The sequence below is a fragment of the Scedosporium apiospermum genome (genome assembly GCF_000732125.1).
Source record: "Scedosporium apiospermum strain IHEM 14462 chromosome Unknown SEQ_SAPIO_0099, whole genome shotgun sequence".
Classification (NCBI taxonomy): domain Eukaryota; kingdom Fungi; phylum Ascomycota; class Sordariomycetes; order Microascales; family Microascaceae; genus Scedosporium; species Scedosporium apiospermum.
The window spans coordinates 1,915,571-1,934,348 of record NW_015971800.1 but is presented as its reverse complement, the minus strand read 5'-3'; the positions used below and the strand labels follow the sequence as shown (position 1 = coordinate 1,934,348).

General features: G+C 52.4%; 4 protein-coding genes and 1 pseudogene across 4 annotated transcripts; 3 read left to right on the top strand and 2 right to left on the bottom strand.

Moving 5' to 3' along the window:
• Nucleotides 1-2,332: 2,332 nt before the first annotated feature.
• SAPIO_CDS5961 (uncharacterized protein) lies at nucleotides 2,333-5,271 on the top strand (the record flags this gene model as incomplete). Its single annotated transcript, XM_016788182.1, has 3 exons — nucleotides 2,333-2,701; nucleotides 2,784-3,380; nucleotides 3,451-5,271. 3 exons carry the CDS (start codon nucleotides 2,333-2,335, stop codon nucleotides 5,269-5,271), a joined length of 2,787 nt encoding a protein of 928 aa, XP_016642498.1.
• Nucleotides 5,272-5,931: 660 nt separating this feature from the next.
• On the bottom strand, nucleotides 5,932-6,811 carry SAPIO_CDS5960 (uncharacterized protein; the record flags this gene model as incomplete). Its single annotated transcript, XM_016788181.1, has 3 exons — nucleotides 5,932-6,028; nucleotides 6,106-6,187; nucleotides 6,292-6,811. The coding sequence occupies 3 exons, from the start codon at nucleotides 6,809-6,811 to the stop codon at nucleotides 5,932-5,934; spliced, it is 699 nt and encodes a 232-aa protein (XP_016642497.1).
• Nucleotides 6,812-9,352: 2,541 nt separating this feature from the next.
• On the top strand, nucleotides 9,353-10,859 carry SAPIO_CDS5959 (putative endo-beta-1,4-glucanase celB; the record flags this gene model as incomplete). Its single annotated transcript, XM_016788180.1, has 2 exons — nucleotides 9,353-9,970; nucleotides 10,047-10,859. 2 exons carry the CDS (start codon nucleotides 9,353-9,355, stop codon nucleotides 10,857-10,859), a joined length of 1,431 nt encoding a protein of 476 aa, XP_016642496.1.
• Nucleotides 10,860-11,756: 897 nt separating this feature from the next.
• On the top strand, nucleotides 11,757-12,857 carry SAPIO_CDS5958 (annotated as a pseudogene; the record flags this gene model as incomplete).
• Nucleotides 12,858-13,863: 1,006 nt separating this feature from the next.
• SAPIO_CDS5957 (uncharacterized protein) lies at nucleotides 13,864-15,319 on the bottom strand (the record flags this gene model as incomplete). Its single annotated transcript, XM_016788179.1, has 5 exons — nucleotides 13,864-14,381; nucleotides 14,472-14,642; nucleotides 14,736-14,922; nucleotides 15,020-15,105; nucleotides 15,250-15,319. The coding sequence occupies 5 exons, from the start codon at nucleotides 15,317-15,319 to the stop codon at nucleotides 13,864-13,866; spliced, it is 1,032 nt and encodes a 343-aa protein (XP_016642495.1).
• Between the last annotated feature and the right edge of the window lie 3,459 nt (nucleotides 15,320-18,778).

Sequence of the window (18,778 nt, the reverse complement as noted above, 5' to 3'; positions counted from 1 at the left end):
TAGCAATGACGACAGAAGGGGGAGAGCTGGTGGCAACAAGGTTCAGAGGCCGAAGGAACAGTGCTCGTCGATCTCTTTGGTCGTCCACGCAGGGAAGGCGAGAGAACCTCCCTGCCTAGCGCTCCACTCCACCAGTCCACTTCAAGACACCACCTTGGGAGCTGGGGACGCCACTGGGGTGAGAATGAGACCCATACCCAGACGAAAAGGTTAAAGGGAAGACAGCAGCAGAACACAAAGACGTAAATGGTCTGAAATCAAGATCTGAATGTTTTGTTTTTCTCAACATCTAACCATCTCGAAAACAAAGGCAAGAAATACGAAGACGTGCATGAACCGATGGGACTATATGTAAGGGCCAGTGATGAATACGATGAAGGGGAAGTCATCGGTATGGTAAACCATTTGCTGGAGGCCTGTCTTCCAAGGGATCAATGATCCTAGCCCTTCTGAATAGGGTAACATTGGCGGGGAGCCCCCTGTTCTAGCCAAGAGCGGCAGGCAAGATTGAGGGGTCAAAATATCGAGGATAACGCTCGAGGCGGCTTCGCTGCGAGGTTAGGCCAGACCCGCAGTTGACCCCCCGAGCTCGACGCCATGCCTAAACCCTCTTCATCCGTCCCTCTGAGGGGTAAGGTCAAGACGTGCCCATAGTTTTGCGAGTAAACTTGCAAAGCCGAAGGAGCCGGGGAAGTCCACGACCCGTGCTTCCAACTTGAGCCTCGTGGAGGGGTTGTTTAAAACTAAACTAGATGGTGCAGAGCGTCGAATCGTGGAGAAGTTTCTCTCTCATGATGTTGACGTAGGGAGGTATTTTGTGCAGAATATGTTAAGACTCTGTTTTCGCTGTTCGTTGCGGTGGGTTTGATGTTACTTCGTGACCACTCAGGTGATAAGTGTGGATTGCCGGGAGTTAACCTGGATGACCCCACGACGTCCCGTGGAATGCGGCGGGCTGCGTGGAGAAGCCGACTGGATCCTCCAAGACAGTGGGGAGACGGCTGAGATTTCACACTTCTCACTGGCTGCTGCGCGAGAAATGCATTCAATACATGTATAATGACGGTAGTTAAGGCGGTATTTGTATGACGGAAGGAAACAAGTAGATCAGAAAACTGGAACGACCTGAAGAAGTACTATATCAGAGGAAGATACATCGCATCACGCATAATCGATGAAAGACATTGGCCTCGTGCTGGCGAAGGTGATGTTTCAAAAAGACCATGAGCACCGTAGGGAGGGCAATAAACCGGAACGACTAGTAGAGATGAAAATAGAGGCAAAGGGATAGGAAGGTAATCTTCCTTCAGTCGTAAACTACAATTCTGCGTCGGATGCGGACAACAGAGACACGGACAAGACATTTGAAGCCGGGAATTCCTCGATGCAGACGAGGAAAGGCTCAGACATTGTCTTCGTCGTCCCTCGGGGGGCAAGTTAGGCTTAATCACCGTCGAAGAACTGTTTGATCTCTCTAGCAACCAGCAAAAGGCGAAATCCGATGAAGATGAGCAGCTATAATGGACAGGACCAACCAAGTTCTGGGGAGTCGGACGACTCTTCTCTCCCTTCGAGATCAACTCCCACGCCACCAGACGATCTGTTCATCATCACAGCAAACGTACGTAGTAGGGCACGGCACGGTTCTTGCAAGCAGCCAAGGTGGGTCCGCCCTGACCAGCGCTTTTCTGCACGTCTTTCGCTTCTGTCCACCCTGCGCACCTGCCCAGTTGCCTCCAGCGGAAAGTGCGCAAGTATTGGTTCGCGCCTCCCGTAGGTATGTGCAGAGGCTGATCCTCCCAAAGGCACGATTGCGAAAGGGTGCATATGCTAAGAGCTAAGAGGCGTCGGCGCCTGCAGTAGTGGTCAATTGAATTGCGTCGGCTTGCTTCCTGTTTGTTGGGCTCTTCAGCAAGAGCAGCGAGCGCTGGGACTCGACGCCAGATCCGTTGTTAGACTAGACCCGAACTCGGTATCCTTCCCTGAGCGTTCGATAGCGTCCCCATAATAAGGGTACATTCCAACGACGAGGCCCCCAGACCAAGGTTCCTACTACGCTTACTACCCGCTGTAGATTAGTGACGGCGGTCTGTCTCCATCAGCTGGCCCTGAGTACAGCGACGATAGGAACGAAGGGAAGAAGGGAAGTAGGGAAATTTTAAGGAAGAGGCGAAAAAGAAACGAGTGGTACAGGTAGTGTAAAGAGAGTTGAAGGAAGAAGACGACGAAGAGGGAAACGTCGGGGAAGGCGAAAGATCAGGCGAAGAAATCGGGAACGCAGAAAGTACTCCGGTACCTATAATTCAAAGTGCAGCCACGCGGTACCTCGAAGATGACGCCAACCTGCAAGCAGCATCCAGGACCAGCTCATGCCCACCACATGCAGCACTTGCAGCACTTGCAGTCTTCCCCAGCCAAGGTCACCAGCAGCCCTACATGGATTCCCTGGGCCTTTTATAATTCTCCCAACCCCCGTCAGCCCATCAAGTTCAATCGCGCTCGTCCTTCTGGTCCCCGTCGTTTAAGGTCGACGAGAACCTGTCCGGATATGTACAAGATGTCGAACAAGATTGAGGATTCGCAGACGAGAGTGCGCTCCAGGTCTGTAGGCCAGGGCCATCCTCTCGATACGAAGTCCCCCACAATTAAGAAATTCAATGGGGCTACGAGGTCGGCGACGGAGTGGAACAATTTACGCCGGGTAAGTTGATATTCGCAGGAACGGGTTGAATTCCTCAGCGTGCGCAAAACGAAGGCTAATGCATCTATTTAATATATAACAGGACCCAGATATTTGGTATCCCGGCGGAAACTGCCTCGTCTATCTCTATGCGAGGGGCCAGTCCCAGCGGGGCCCATCTTTCAAAATCCCGTTCTCGGCGCTGCTCCACGCTCATTGCCATCCGTTGATTGAGAAGTTTATTTCCCCCGATTGCGATCCGTTTTCGGTCGACGTCGAGTCGCTTCACCATCGCTACGCCGAAACTCGCCATGACTCCCTCACCACGAGTCGCACCTTGGAGATCTACATCCCGCCGAGGCCCGGAGCTGACAAGGTTCAAGCGTTCGCTTACCATCTCGCGACTCGTAACTTCTTTGCCTGGTTATGTCGCCGCTCACTCGTGGGCGAGCATTTGGGAGCTGCGTTAGTGGGTTTGGTTGGCAGCATGCGAGAATACAGGCTCCCGAGTGCAGAGAACGTCAAGGACCTCATCGATTACATGGAACAGGAGGGCTATCTCAACATGCGACACAACCCCGACCACGCCTTAGCCATCCTTTATCTTGCGGAGAATTGTAGACTTAGAGGGATGTATATCGATGCTTTTGCTCACTGCACTGGCATGTTTTGGGAACTGGAGTCGAGTGCTGAATATCAGGTAGGGTGTTATTACCATTGTCTCCGCTTGTCGCAGTCAAACCGTTGGACTAACACGAGGATCATCAAAGTTCACGTCACAAGCATCCAAGGATCTATTATCGCGCGCTCGAGCCGAACTAGATTTTCGGCTCGCCCGCGCCACGTTTCAACTGCGCACTTTTTGCAAGGACGCCTTCAGCGCAACCGACTCGTGCCTCAAGGTTGGTGCTCTCGCCCACATGGAACGATTTAGGGGGTTCCTCCACGCTTTCTACTCTGCCAAGCTTGGCCGATATCCGCCGCTGCCACCTCCGAAGTCGTCCGGAGTTTTCCGCAAGGAGGCGTATCACACGATGAGATTCGATTTTGAATGTCTCCGAGACCTCCTTGTCGACGAAAGTGATAGCGGTACTGCTACCGGGAAGCACGCCACCGCAGATAAGAGCGGCATTGATATCTTACAGATGATCCTTTCATACGATATGCAGTGGCATTACAAGACCCAAAAGCACCCTCTCCCGCTACTCCCCGATATATCCGGGACGACCTCGACTTGGAGGAGAATGACGCGCCTCAGGGGTGACAAGCTCAAGCCTGATGAGCGGTTGCTCGCGCATGCATCCCTCGTAAAAGCTTACAACACGACCAACCCTCGCATCATCCACAACGACCTCGTTCAGGCGTACCGAAGATTCGAAGAGGACCTTGTTATGTCGCCGAGCAGATTTGATAAGAAGGAAAGGCTCACCTTGCCAGATGGCCGGAAGTTGAGGTGGGCTATTATCTACGCCATCTGCCAGGTGCTCCGAAACGTCACTGAGCCACCAAGGGAGGTTTTTGACACAGACGGGATTGATTACAATATTGCCATCTCGACCGAAGGTCTACCGCCCTGGAAGATGGACTTAAGTGCCCGACCGGAGACACCACGCCGCCGAAGCATGTTTGTGGAGAATTTCTCACCCGAAGGCGCTGGCGCTCCGTCCCCTATGAAATCCCCAACAACACCAAGGCGCCATGGTCATCTATCGGAGCAGCTCCTCTCACCGACTAAGCTCGGCCGATCCATTTCATACCGCGCAAAAACTTTATCCCAAAGCATTCAAGTCTCTCCCAATAATTTCGTTTGCAGACCACTTAGCGTATTTAGAAGTCCTCCGCCACCGCAGAACTCTCCACGTACGGCGACTCTCGATTCCACATCTCAAACTCCGACCCGTTCAGCCCGCCCGCCCCGACTAGCAACAGAGCCCACCGAACTGCCTCGGCCAACAACATCGGCTAGTGTCGCGGTTCGCAGCTTCCCTCTTGCCGGTAACAGAGCTAATCTTCAACTGGACATCCATAATAGCAATCACCAGAACCAGGACCAGCGCCCGATCGAAGATGCTCCCATGACAGCGACGTCCTCCTCTTCCGTGCAGGAGTCCGTTGCTAGCTCTAGTGGGGCGGAGAATCCGGCAAGTTCTATTGCGACCTCGCCCGAAGCTAGTCCTAAGCAGGAGCGCATCAACGCGCCCTGGTCGGAGCCGCCGTTGATCCCATTACGACACAAGCGTGAGGTCCTATCTATGTTGCCGTCACCCGAGACGCCGGTTCGGTCGCACATGCGCCCCAGGCCCCAGAGCGCCATCTTCGTCTCACAGTCATCATTCGCGCATCCTCCTCGGCCGGTAGTCATGCCAGACTACGCAATGGGCTACGCGCAGCTCGTGGAGGAGCAGAGGGAAGAGATTTACAACCACGAGGAGGTTTCGGATGACAAGCTGGTACCCTCGCCGTTGAGGATTAAGAAGAGTGTAGAGAGCTTAGCGTCCTTCACTCCCGGAGATGATAAGTGTTTGAGTGGTGTGAGGAGAGAGTTTGGAGGGTTGGACGAAGTTTTGAGCGCATCGCCGGCTTGCCTCTAGACGGCATTCCCAGGTTGTTCCCAATATTCTCGGGGCTTCCTGTCCCCTTCCCTCATTTTCTATCATGAATTTCCTTTGTATAGACCTGTTTAGAGTCGGCGATTTCGGGTAGGATGTCTTCGGGGTGGGCTACCACCGTGGTGTTTTCGGAACTGGGATCTGGACTGGCCACATGATTCTGACCACAGCTACTATACCATTTTTTTTAACCATGTTTGTATAATACTCATTTTTTTCATTGGCTTCGGTTAGGCTTATTTACGGCAGCCTCAAAAGGTTCGGCTATTGATGGTATTAGATGGACAAGATATTGATTCAAAAAAAAAATGAAAGATTCACAGCTTCGATGGTCATATCGCGTGGGCGTTGTCCCTGGACTCAATTCAAATAACTCATTAAAATATGTATGTCAGTAGTTCCCTACCGATTTCAGATTGGGGACACTACCATCGAAAGATATCCATGCTGTCCCAACACCCCTGGCTTCCCATTGACGCATTTGCGGTGAATGTATATAACCCGCCCCTTGTCTCTCTCTCTCTCTCCTTTTCATCGAATCATTTGCGCGTTTTTCCTCGTTCGCGCCCGGTCTTCGTCCAGCGAAATCATCGTGCGGCGTCCTTCGTCCCGTCGCATTCTCAAACATTTGACAACCCGCCTTTATTCGGACTTGTCGCCGCTGGCGACGGCGAAGGCGTTGAGGATGTCGGCGCCCATGACGTAGATCATGTATGTAGGGAGAACAATCCAGGCACCGCTGAGAAGTCGAGTTAGAAATCTGTCCAGGCGCAAATAGCTCTACCGCCGGAGAGGGGAGGAGGGATGTTGACTTACTTGGGGATGATCCAGAGGAAGAACAAGTTGAAAGGCGTGTTGTGGCCAATGTTGTCAAAGCCTGAATAGTACTCGTTGAGCCCTATATTTCCCCCAAGTCAGTAAGCAAGTGTATCCCGCTCGATCGCACGGTCGCAAAAGACCACGCGCAAAAGAGAGAAAAAGAAGGAACAAACAAAAACATACAATACAAAACCGTCTTGCTCAATGTCATAACAGCAGCCGCCCACCCCAAAAGCAAGCCCAAACCACCTACCCTCCCCCCAACACTCCCATCGCTAGCCCTCCCCTTGCTCCAAAGATACAAATAAGCAAGATAGAGCAAAGACTCCACTACGTTCAGAGTACCCTGGGCGCTCGTGAAGCCGTTCCCGGCATTGAAAGCCTTCCAGCCGTAGATATGGTCGATCTCGCCGTAGAGTTTATAGGGCACGTAGAGCGGCCAGTGGAGCGCGCCGCCTTCCATGGTATGCGGTCGCAGGAGAACGTAGCCCGTGTCCCAGGCGACGAGGGGGACGGATACGGCGAGCCAGAGGAGGGTGAGGGGCGTGGGCGTGTGGGACCAGGTTGCGGCGGAGGTCTTGGTGGTCGTCGTTGTTGTTGTTGGCGCGCGAGGGGTCGCGGATTTGCGGGAGCGTGGTGTTTTGGCGGGGGTGGGGAGGTCGGGGGTGTTGAGGGCGACGGAGGAGGAGCGCGTGGAGACCATTTTGGGCGGGATGCGATTGAGGACTGCGACTCTTTTGGGTTTCTCGGTGCTTGTCGCAGAGGTTGGTTTTTCGTGGGTGGGTTTGTGACGCGGTGAGGATTGCGTTTGTTGGAGTGGAGAGAGGGTGGTGAGGTGAGAAGAAGAGGAGAGATTGTTGTTTACTTTGATTTCTGGTGTCGCATTGGCTGGTGGGTGGGCAGTTCGTTTGTGCGACGCGACGGGTCTGGGGAAGAGTAATTAGAGTGCGGATGGGAGTTGTGCCGACTTGGTGAGCCGGCTTCCTTGGCAGTAGAAATGGAATGTGACCGGGAATGGGAATGGGAAATGGGGGATTTGGTCTCTTTCATTCATCTACGAAGTACGGCAACTTCTCCGCAACTTCCTTCCCCATCCCAAACGCCACAAACGCCACATCATTGATCTGTTCTCCAGGATATTTGGGTCTTGGGAAAGATCTCAGAGCTACGAATTGCTCATTGCATCGATAATATCGCCCAAGCTAAATGTGACGAGTTTCATGGCGTTCATTCTCAACTTCCCCGTCTTCTATTCTTTAGCTGTGGGTGCTGGGTGCTGGGTGCGATATGTCTGCCTTGAGCCCACTTCCCTCCAGTATCGCGCTCCTCAGTCAAGGCCGTCCTCTTTCTCGGAATGTCTCCGCGAAGTGCTTTCATATCTGTGAATGACTCGTATATATCTCGTTTAACGATGTAGCTTGGAAATGAAATGACACCTACTTGCCTCTTTTCCAAATCGGCGAAGCCACTAACGAGCAAAACAAGGAACAAGGTACCTGACACTGAGCTCTACACATCTATGTCAAGAGCATGTGAGGCTGTGACGAGGGAGATGCAGTGATCTAGGCCGCCTTCTCACACCACGAGGCTGAAACGGGTGCGGTGTCCAGGGCGACTCGTCTGTAACTGGAGTCGGTCCGACACGCCGGGGACGGCAAGTTCTAGACCTGTGCCTCTGCCATGGCAAGTGTTATGAACGGATCGATTGGTATCGGGTAGGTGCTTCAAGTGACCAGCCATGGAGATGTTTAAATTTAGTCTAAAGCGTTAAGAAGGAGAGCTTCTCTCTTAACGAGGCGAGGCTTTCTGAAGCGAAATGCAACGAAATGGAGCCGCTCTTCTTACATCGCCAGCTGATAGAATCGGGGTTGCCGTCGACAAGTCAAGATTGTCTCGCTGCTAAAGAAGTAGGAGAAACGGAGACTGTAAACTTATCTCGTTATGCCCCTTTCAGGATCCCGTGTCTGGTGTAAGGAAATCTAATCGCCCATGTTCCTTCTCTTCCTCGACGAACCTGGATATTCGGAGTTGGAAACAAAGCGTTGGGCCTCTTCTTCATCCTGCCAAGAATGGGAGCAATGCCTGGTTTACAGCAGAATAAGCCATCCCTGCGGCTTAAGATAACCCAGTTTTCATTTCTTTCTTCAAGAATAACAAGCACTGATATCAATTCAAATACTATTCATACAGCACTCACAAGGACTAATTGACTGCAACTTCAAGTCAGGCCAGTTGAACAAACGTGAGCATCCGATGATGCTGCGAAAGAAGGCCAAGCCTCAAGCCCGGATATCGGCTCATACCTTCCGACTCACGACATACAACTCACATTTTTCAATTACGATAGGATCGTAGGGTAAGAAAAAGGAATAGGAAGCAAAAAAATCGAAGGGTCAATAGAAAAATCTGCCGTCTCGAGGGAATTTCTAGTCTCAGGTTCTTGTGCCGCGCTGATCGACCGGCCTGGGAAGCCTCCGACATCCTCGTCTTGTTGGCCCTCCCAATTCATGAGTTGCTCGCTGCCTCTAGACGACGATGGGGTAAAAAAGAAAAGGAAAGAAAAATAATAATAATCCGTTTCCTCCTCCCTGCCTCTGGGATACCTGTAACGGTAGGATCTCCGACTTGCATTCAGTGCCGAGAAGAAGAAAAAGGTCACGAGAGATGTAAAAGGTTAACTCAACCTGGAGGGAGAAACCAAGGGGTCTCATCTCAAATGAACGCAGGGTGAGGAACAACCATGGGGAACCCAGATTTCCAGGGAATCATCCACGAAGATCAGATTACAAAACTAGTATTGGTATTTCATGGGGACGGCCTCCAAAACCCTGAGAAAAAAGAGATTGGCTCTTTGGGGATGCGACGGATGAGCCTGGCATGACCCCCCACAATCTTGCACCTCCGCGACACCTTCACGACGATCTTACATCGAAACGCATCCGGCTTATATGCGATTCAATGGGATGAAAGCGACATCTAGATGGAACGAACGATCCGGTCGGATGACAAGAGGAATAGAGGAGGGGAAGAAACAAAACGAGATTGAAATTTGCCCACCATTTCTGGGAAGGTATAATAAAGGCAAATCCACCATCCGAAGATCCAAGGAGAACATAGCTTTGGTCTGTGACTGCCTGCCGACTTACACTCTTTTTGGACGACCAGTTCGCTTCTCTTAGGGATTCAGTGTTTCCTTTTATATTTCATAAATATTTTTATTTTAATTCACAATACAACTTGCAAAATGTCGTCCAAGATAGCAGCTGCGCTGCCCTACATCACCTACCTCTGCGCCGTGGCCTCGGCCCAGCAGATCGGCACCGCCATCCCCGAGGTGCACCCTCGCTTCCCAACCTTCCACTGCACCACGGACGGCGGCTGCGTTGAGAAACAGACGTCACTCGTCACGGACGCCCTGGCGCGATCCTTCCACGCCGTCGACAACATGGACATCTCGTGCGGCTCGAAGCCCTTCGACGCCACCATCTGCCCCGACGAGGCCACCTGCGCGCAGAACTGCGCCCTCGAGGGCATCGACTACGCTAGCATCGGTGTCCTGACAAGGGGGACCTCGTTGACCATGCGTCAGTACCTGTTTAACGGAACGGAGTATAATAGGGTTAGCCCGCGCGTGTACTTGCTCGCCGAGGACGAGGAGACGTATGAGATGATGAAGTTGCTGAATCAGGAGATTAGCTACGATGTTGATGTGTCGCAGCTGGCGTGCGGGATGAATGGGGCTCTGTATCTTTCGGAGATGGATGCTACAGGTTCCAAGAGCGCGACGAATGTTGCTGGGGCTGCGTATGGCACTGGCTACTGCGATGCGCAGTGCTTTGACGTTCCGTGGATCAACGGCTTGGTATGACATCACTTCCCCGACAGTCGCAAATATTAGCAAGATCCAAAGATGCTAACTTTTCCTCTTTTCTTTGCAGCCCAACATGAACAACTCGGGCGCATGCTGCAACGAAATGGACATCTGGGAAGCCAACTCCCGCGCCACGGTCTACACCCCCCACACATGCAGCGGCGTCGGCTCCTTCCTCTGCTCCGGCGATGAATGCGAGTTCGAAGGCGTCTGCGACAAGAACGGCTGCGGCATCAACCCTTACCGCAGCGGATTCCAAAACTACTACGCGCCCGGCAGCGACCAAGTCGACACGTCCCGCGCCTTCACCGTCGTCACGCAATTCATCAGCGATGACGGCACCGCGACGGGCACCCTCAGCGAGATCCGCCGGCTGTACGTCCAGGACGGGAAAGTCATCGAGAATCACCCCGTCTCGTCCGACGAAGACACCCCTGGTTTCCTGACGGAGGAGTTCTGTACGGATAACAATGCCGAGGGTTTCCTTAGGCTTGGGGGCATGAAGACCATGGGCGAGTCGCTGCAGCGCGGCATGGTGCTCATCTTCAGCATTTGGAACTCTGACGGGGACTTCATGGACTGGCTTGACAGTGGTGAGGCGGGCCCCTGTGCCGAGGGCGAGGGCGATCCCAAGAAGATTCTCATGGAGAGGCCGGATGTTTCCGTCACCTTCTCCAACGTCAGGTGGGGCGATATCGGGGCGACATTTGATGCGGTCGCCGACGTGCCCGGTCTCGTGGCCGCAGCCCCCGCTATGGCCCAGCCTGCTGCCGCTGGTGCAGCCGGGCCCCCTGGGGTTGTAACGGCGGCTGCTTCTGGTCGTTATGCACCGTCTTTGGCGGTCGGCGTCCTTGCGTTGGCTTTCGCCGTTCTCATTTGAGCCATTTCCCCTTCCTTTTCCTTCCTCTTTTTCTATGGTAGTTTCATCAAATCTCGGAAAAGCAGACTCAAAGCTGGGAAGTGGAGGCGCAATCTGTTCCTTTTTCTTTTCTCCTGTTTTTCCGGCCTGGGTTGGGTTAGGTTGAGAGCGGGGATGGTGGAGGAAGGTGGTAGAGACTAAACTGCAACTTGGAAGACGAATCAAATCAGGGCTGTAAATTAGACTTCGATCCGCTATCAGAGTCGTTAGTGTTTCTTTTACGTTTTAAACTTTCCCGCTTCTGGAGGAGCTTCGGGGGAGCTTGGCAGCTTTGGTAGCTTCCAGAGCAGCATGACGATGATGATGATGGGATCATTGATCATTGATAATTAATCAACCTCGGGGTCTCGGGGTCTGCCCATTCTCCATCACTGATGCAAGCCTGCATGCGCTCCCCCCCATGCCCCATGTCCCCGTGTCTCCAGATCTGGTTCTCGAGCCCCGATTGGGGTGACTTTGACTTCGGTCGCGTGTACGTTTCGATGGTTCTCTTCCCCTCATGTTTGCCCCCAGAATCATGAGCTGCATCACGTCACCTCTTTCGGGTTTTCTTTCCCCAGCTGGAAATGTCGGATGGGGAGAAGTGCTGCGTAGCTTAGAATCAAAAAACCTGTGTATGGATCAATCAATTGATTCCGTTACTGCTGCCTGGGGCTGAACCTTGCATGAACTGACGTGTAGATCAGCGAAAGATATATTCAGACCCTCGTGTCACTCCAAGCTTAAACCTAGGACGATCTCCTCTTCTTCCTGCAATTGACAATAAACAAATAGAATTTGAAAATAATTACCGAAAAACAAGATCAAAGCACCAAATCAGATTTACATCTTTCCTTTTTTTTTTTTCTCTTCACCACGATGTCAGGAACATCAGCATCCACAACGCCCTCATCGGCGGTAACAGACCTCGACCTACCACCCACCCCGCTAGACCGCATGCAAGGCGCCCTGCTGGGCGTCCACGCCGGCGACTCTCTCGGAGCCACCTGCGAATTCATGTCCCACGACACCCTCAAGGCTAAATACCCCCTCGGCCTCCGGGACATCGTCGGCGGCGGTCCCTTCGGCTTCCCGCCGGGCCACGCCACCGACGACACGGACCTCACGCGCGCCGTGCTCCTCGCCTACCTCGACCTGGCGCGCATCCGCTCCGCCGGCGGCGAGGACCCGGACATGGCGAAAGTGGCCGGTGGGTACATGGTTGATTGGCTGCTGGGGAATAATTGGCCCGAGAGGAGGCCCGGCACGAGTCCCCACGACGTGGGCGGGGCTACGTTGACGGGACTGCAGAATTTCCAGGAATCCGGGTGGAATCCTAAGGGGTGCGGAGCGGGGCCCGGACAGGCTGGGAACGGGTCGTTGATGAGGTGTATACCTACGGGACTGTTCGAGTCGGACGAGGCGAAGCTTATTCGCGACTCGATGGCCATTTCGGCCGTTACGCACGATGACATTCGGTGCACTGTTAGCTGCGCCGCTTACAATATCATGGTCAAGGCTCTCGTCGACGGTAAGTCCCCCGACGAGGCTGTCGACGCCGGTCTACAGGTGGCGCGCAGGCTCGACGACACAAAGTCGCCCTACAGCGTAGCCGACGCCATCGAGTTGGGGCGCCGGCTCTCGATCGCGCAAATGGCCGAGAGGGGTCCTAGGGAACTGGCTGGGAAAGGCCAGGGCTACGTGCTCGAATCACTCACCATCGCCGTGGCGGCCCTCCTAGACGAGAGATCCCTCGAAGACATCATCATCGACGTCGTCAGGATCGGCAAGGACACGGATACCAACGCCGCCATCGCCGGCGGTCTCGTCGGCGCGAGGGAGGGTTTACAGGCCGTGCCGGAGAGGTGGAGGAGGAAGTTGCAGTTCGGGGAAGATTTTGTTCAGATTGCGCGGTTGATCGTGACGACTTTGGCGTCTGTGGCTAGGCGTAATAGTGAAGGGGGAGAGACGCTTGTGTGATTAGATCCGTTGGTGTGCTCCCGGGGGGCTTCACACCAATTTTTTTTTCCTTATTTTCGCTTTGTGGGTTAGAGTTTAGTGCATAGTTTGGACACTGAGTCAAACTTAGGTGTGTTTTCCTAATTTGGCGCCGTTGTCGTAAGAACCAATCGTGTCTGGAATGATCCACAGATACGTCATTTGATGATATCACGATCATGATGACGGAGTCTTTCAATGTCCCTTCTCCGCACCTCGGCTTCTTGTAGACGCTGCGGGCGTCTTCGGAACGCCCCGTTTCTCTATCGTTCCTTACATCAGATGTTCGGTCACGGGATGGATCCATCGTCGCTCGCATCCCCCCAATTTCCCTCCCGCTCACTGGCAGGGTTCCCCCAGCAAGCCGGAGCATCACAGGAACCACGAATGGCCCGACCTGGAGTAACTGTAACCCCACCTCTGACCCCAGATTGTTGTGTAATGTTTCGTGGTGTAATCTTATAGTTCGTGACTTCATCCCAGGGCAGTCGGGCATCTGTCGGTCCATCTTGAACTTTGGCACTCTAACTTTCAGCCCCGAAGATGTGGGTGTAAGTCAAGATTACACCCTAATTGCGACGGAGACGGTCCCGGGATCCCATCGTAACGGTAACATTATTCATCGGAGCAACAGAAAAGAAATTCTGATTGGTTTTCTTTTTCATTGTTACCTGCTTCGCTAGGTTTTCAAGACCATTAAATTCACCGCAGCGATATCAATGAATGAGCACTGGCGCACCAGACAAGCCATGTTTCTTTTTTAGTACATGATGGTATCTCATCTCAGAAAGAGTATAACCGTCAACTATCTTACGTAGTATAGTGTACACCATCGCAAGTACCCTCCGCTCCCAAACCCATGCATTTTCCCAAACACAAGAAAACGGAAAACAATGTTCAACCCGTCAACCCTTTTTTAACCAATCCCATCATATGCGCCCCTGAAACTCAATTCAATACCGCGTAGAAAGAGAGGAAGAAAAGGCCTTTACGCAGGGAGGATGTCGACAGTACTGTCCGTCTCCTTGTCTTTCTCCCTGCCGCGGTGTCCTCCCGCCGTAATCTCGGTGCTACTATAAGGGACGGGGCCGAGATTGACGGACGTCTCGGTCCAGGTCTGGTCGACGGACTTCTTGCTCCTGATGTACCCCGATCGCGCCACGTACTGGTGACTTCCACCATTGCTTGAACCTTGCCTCGCGGCCTTCAGGGCCTTGGGCGTGAACAGCGGCTTAAGCGCCGGCGCCGACCCGCAGATAATTGCCGTGTTGACCTCGATAACAGACCAGAGGTTCACCAGAATACTCTGCTGGAAGGGGTCTTTGGCGAGGGTGTACGTGTAAATGGTGTGGAGGCGAATGATGGACGTGATGGTTGCGAAGGTACCGACGCCGAAGATGAAGATGAGCGCGATCTTTTCTCGGCGGGGCCTGTTGATCTTGATCAGGGCTTTGATGGGAAGGGCAATAATCCAGATATCCGTGATGATGTTGAAGCCCGAGGTGACTATTGCAACAAGGATTAGCAAATCCCATGGTTCTTACTCCTGCTCCACAGCGAAAACACAGGTCCTATAAAAGGCGCTTAAAAACCTACAGTAGAAGAAGGCGGTGGTATCAATGCATTTTCCGGGTTGCATGCCTGTCAAATCCCACATCTTGCTAATTGGTCGGCACTGCGAAGCAGTGACGGTGACACAAATGATGAAGAAGCAAACGTGGAAGATGATAGTGCCGTATGCGAGGAGTCGAGACTTGTTCGAAGCCACTATGGGTCACCACGTGTTAGCTAACAAGCGCCTTGTGGTAGGGCACAGGTAAGGGAATGAATGCTCAATGGGCATGACCAAATCCGACTTACAGAATCTCAGATACATGCACAGAATGGAAACCTTGATAGAGCTGACGGCGGCGTAGTAGGTAAGCTGAATGCCTAGCGTAACCTTGATCAGGTTAAGCATATTGTCGGTGGAGAGCGTCGACATCGCGTGTCCGATGTGGTTGGCCTTGCCGATGAGAATCTCCAAAAAGTAGCCAATGCTCAGAATCTATCGCCGCCGCCGCTGGTTAGTATGCGCTGCCACAAAAGATGCCATTAAAGATGCCATTGTGCGTTGAATATAACAAGGAGGGCAAGAAACGAACCATGGCGACAACCATGAGAGAGTCATCCCAGCCACCCTTGCGGATGAGAATGAAACGAGTTATTGACCGAAGGACGACGACAACGACTATGAAGCAATCGCATTGTCAATATCAATCTTATTAGCAATGAGCAGCTGCCGCGAAGCATTGCTCTAGTATCCGGGTCGCCGGCAGCAAGAAGACGGAAGAAGCCGAGCGAAAGCAATTGGATGGATGCGCTGTGTGCTTACATGCAATTGATGTGAAGACGGCGGTCGTGATGACCAAGCCATCCTGGCGCTGTTGATCGGTCTGACCCATGGCTATTATTGGTATGTCCTTCGCCGAACGTCAATTTCGAAGTGTAATCGACACAAGAAGAAGCTACTTCGTAAGTGAAACCGAAGCCGTCAAGAGACCTGCTGTCCGGTATCACATCCAGGAAAGCTGGTCCGGTCAAAAGAAAACGAGCGAGGCGACAAGAGGCACCATATAAGTATCGGAATCCAGAACCGCGTGCTATCGATGCGCAAGCAGAGTCTCCCCTCCTTTTCGAAGATTTGAGACTTGCGTCTGAGCGTTCGTGAACGGGAACCACAACTCGTAGGGACCCAGACTTTCTTGCATCCAGGCGAGAAACCGTGGGTCGTTACCCAACTCGAGGAAAAGTTGGGAAACCAGGACAAGGCCCCGGAAGGGAATCCAGAGTAGAAATGTCTGTGCCCATAAGCCGGGCTTGATATTGTTCAATTTACTTCTCGCACGGGAAACCGAAATCGCCGTGCGACCAGGGAAGCATGAATCATTGAAGACTCCGCCCTCCTTCTTTTTGCTAATGGCGCCAGCAATGCATTGTGCATCGTTCCTCGTAGAGGAGGGGGAGAGAGGGGAGACACGGCATGGGAAGAGATAGCAAAAGGTGTCTTTCATTTCAATAACTTAGACGACCTAGTTCTGCGAAGTACTGATCGCGTGGCTAGCTGCGTACTTTGCAGGATGGAAGTGTGTGGCGCTCGGTTGGAAGTACACGAGGTACTTGAAGTGCCGTGCTTTTTGAAAAATCAATAGATTTCCTTGGTGATCTTCCAGCGCCATCTTGGTCGATCGATCCACATCCACCCATCCAATCAACATCCGACTTTGAAGGGCAATTGGCCAGCATGACTTCGTTACAAACCGGTACAGGCATATCGCTAAAGCAAATGCAGCAATAGTATCGGTTGACGCCTTTCGTCCTCTGAAGGACGATGTCAGAGGAAGAGAGCACGGGTCCTCGACCAGAAAGACTCCGATGGAAAGAGGAAGGATTCCGGAATGGTGGATTTCATTGTGAACAGGCCCGTCAATAGTGTCAATAAAAGCAGGGCCGTGCGTTCGGGCTCCCCAATTCGATGTACCGGTACTGGCAGGTGCAGGAAAGACGTGTGTGGCACCGAGCCAAGACAGGTTCCTGGATAAGTCTCTATACCGGTGCAATGAACTGTTAGGCGCTCTCCCGCCTCTTGGCTGCCCCAACATTTGATGGATGGAACGAGCCCTTCCTACCTCACTAATACCACCACGATGAGTTTGGTAACTATCCCGATGCCGGCGTGGTTCTGTGTACAAGTACTTTGCATTTCGTATGCGTACATGATCGCGTGGACCTTAACCCAGGTACAGCCAGCCCGAGCAGGCGAGTGCTACAGTAGACGAAGACGGACACACGCTGCGTTAGTGCCACACGTCCTGCGGTCTCAGTGGAGTAAATTCACTGTTTCGATTTTGAGTTATCCTGGCAAGCAAGCGAGATCAAACAGCGGGAGATGTCGGCAATATCCAATTATCTCTTTATCCATTCGGTTAAGCATCCGAAGCCTGCTTTGAGGACCTTCGGTGGTCGGAAGGAAGAATTGATGGAGCTTGGCAGGCGGCCTGACACACGGACGAGCTTGTCGGGAACGACGGTTGAATATCAACAACTTGCAGGACCGTTTTCGAAGTACAATACATTGAGTCTGTGCTTTCGAAGGTAATGCTGTAAAGGTGCGCCCGAAGATGTCAGTTCCCAACTTCGTCTGAGGATGGAAGAAACGTGGTACTTGGTGGTCAAAGCAGAAGGCGGGGGAGACGTCAGCCACTCTTGCATGAGTCGCACGCTGCATCTTGCGGGCGGTATCAGATTCTGCTGGTTTGACAGGTCTGGCATTACCCGCAACGGAACGTCCATCCACCACCAGTCGGTTCACTCGGGAAGTAACTTGTACGATTGTCAGTTCAGTTCAACACGACGGATTCGAGTGTTGAATATATGACCTAGTGTCTGCGATGCGAAACTACGAAGTACAGACCACTTCGCTTCCTAGCAAAATATTCCGTACACTTCAGTCCATCAATTTTATTAGATTCGAAACGGTCTTGGTCCCTTTGACTTCTCCCTTGCATGAGTGTATCACACGGTACTGGGATCATCGGCCTGACCCTGGTCTGCCAGTGAGCCATGGTTCATGGAGTGGACTTGGACGAAGGATACATGCAGTGGTAGGGCTTGGCCAACTGATCTCCACCAAGCCCCAAGACTACCAAGGGCTGCTCATAAGCCGCATCAGCGAGCTGAAGATAACTTCCAGAGTATACTTCGTATTACTGCTCAGACTGTAATGATCCTCGGATCGCATTGGCTCGTCATGCGCATCACTCTCAATGCTACCTAGACACTTCACACCCGCCTAAACAGGCTGGGGAAGATATTCGCGAAGACATCTAGGGCAGCGAGCCTCGCGAACGGATGGACACGGACCTCTGGGCACGGCATTGGCGGGTCGACCGCTTCGACGGAGTGGAGACCAGACCCATTCTCAGACCTGTCCAATTAAGAGTGTAAATCCCATTGTCAACCTTGGAACAACTTGGCCCATCTTTCAGGGCTTCATAAATGGATCCGAGGACTCAATGGGGATCCGAATCAATCAATAATACTCGGGTGAGCCCGTACCGAATCTGACCGATCCCTCAGCCACCGTCAAATGTCATATTCCTCGTTCCTTTATACCTTGCGAGATGTGATACGATACCCGGCGTTCACGATCACGATCAGCCCTATAAAACTAAAAGCGGAATCACAACGGAATCACTGAGATCGCCATGTACGAAGTATGGTCCCTTGGGCAACTGGCGCTCTCCCTCATCCCTCGGTCCGGTATGCATCGATTACAGAAAAAACCGCCACTTCGCAACGAGAGTTGATGGTTCAGCTCCACAAGAATTCGGGACTACCAACATTGAGTTAGACAGTCAGACCCCACGAAGTAGAATGCCACCAGTACTTCGCATTTGTATCTCAGGTCCTCTTTCAAAAAAATGGCCTTTCTCTGAAAGAGTTTTCTTCAGGAAGAGAAGGACTCGGCAAAATACCCAGTGGCCAGAAGCCAGAAGCTGCTAGTATGATTAGACCGCTGGTCCTGGCCAGCTTCCTAGCATTAATTTATGATACTTGAAGTTTTCTGTGGCAGAGCCAGCAGCTTTAAACTCGCCCAAGAAGACGAAGTGTTCCCATTCGGATATGACAACGACCCACTTCGGAATCGTCTCGCTCGTTATATCAAGGGGCCAAAAGGAGCAGTACCAATGGGAATGATCCCATGGCCGAAGAAAGGATACGCCTTGAGATTGTGCGGTTTGGGGTGCAGTCCGAAGGACTCATGTGAAGTACGAAGTAGTTCTATATCATCGTTTTCTGGTTTTGTCTTGCTACCTATGTGAATAAGATATATCGCCAATGGACCCCACAGGAATCCGCCA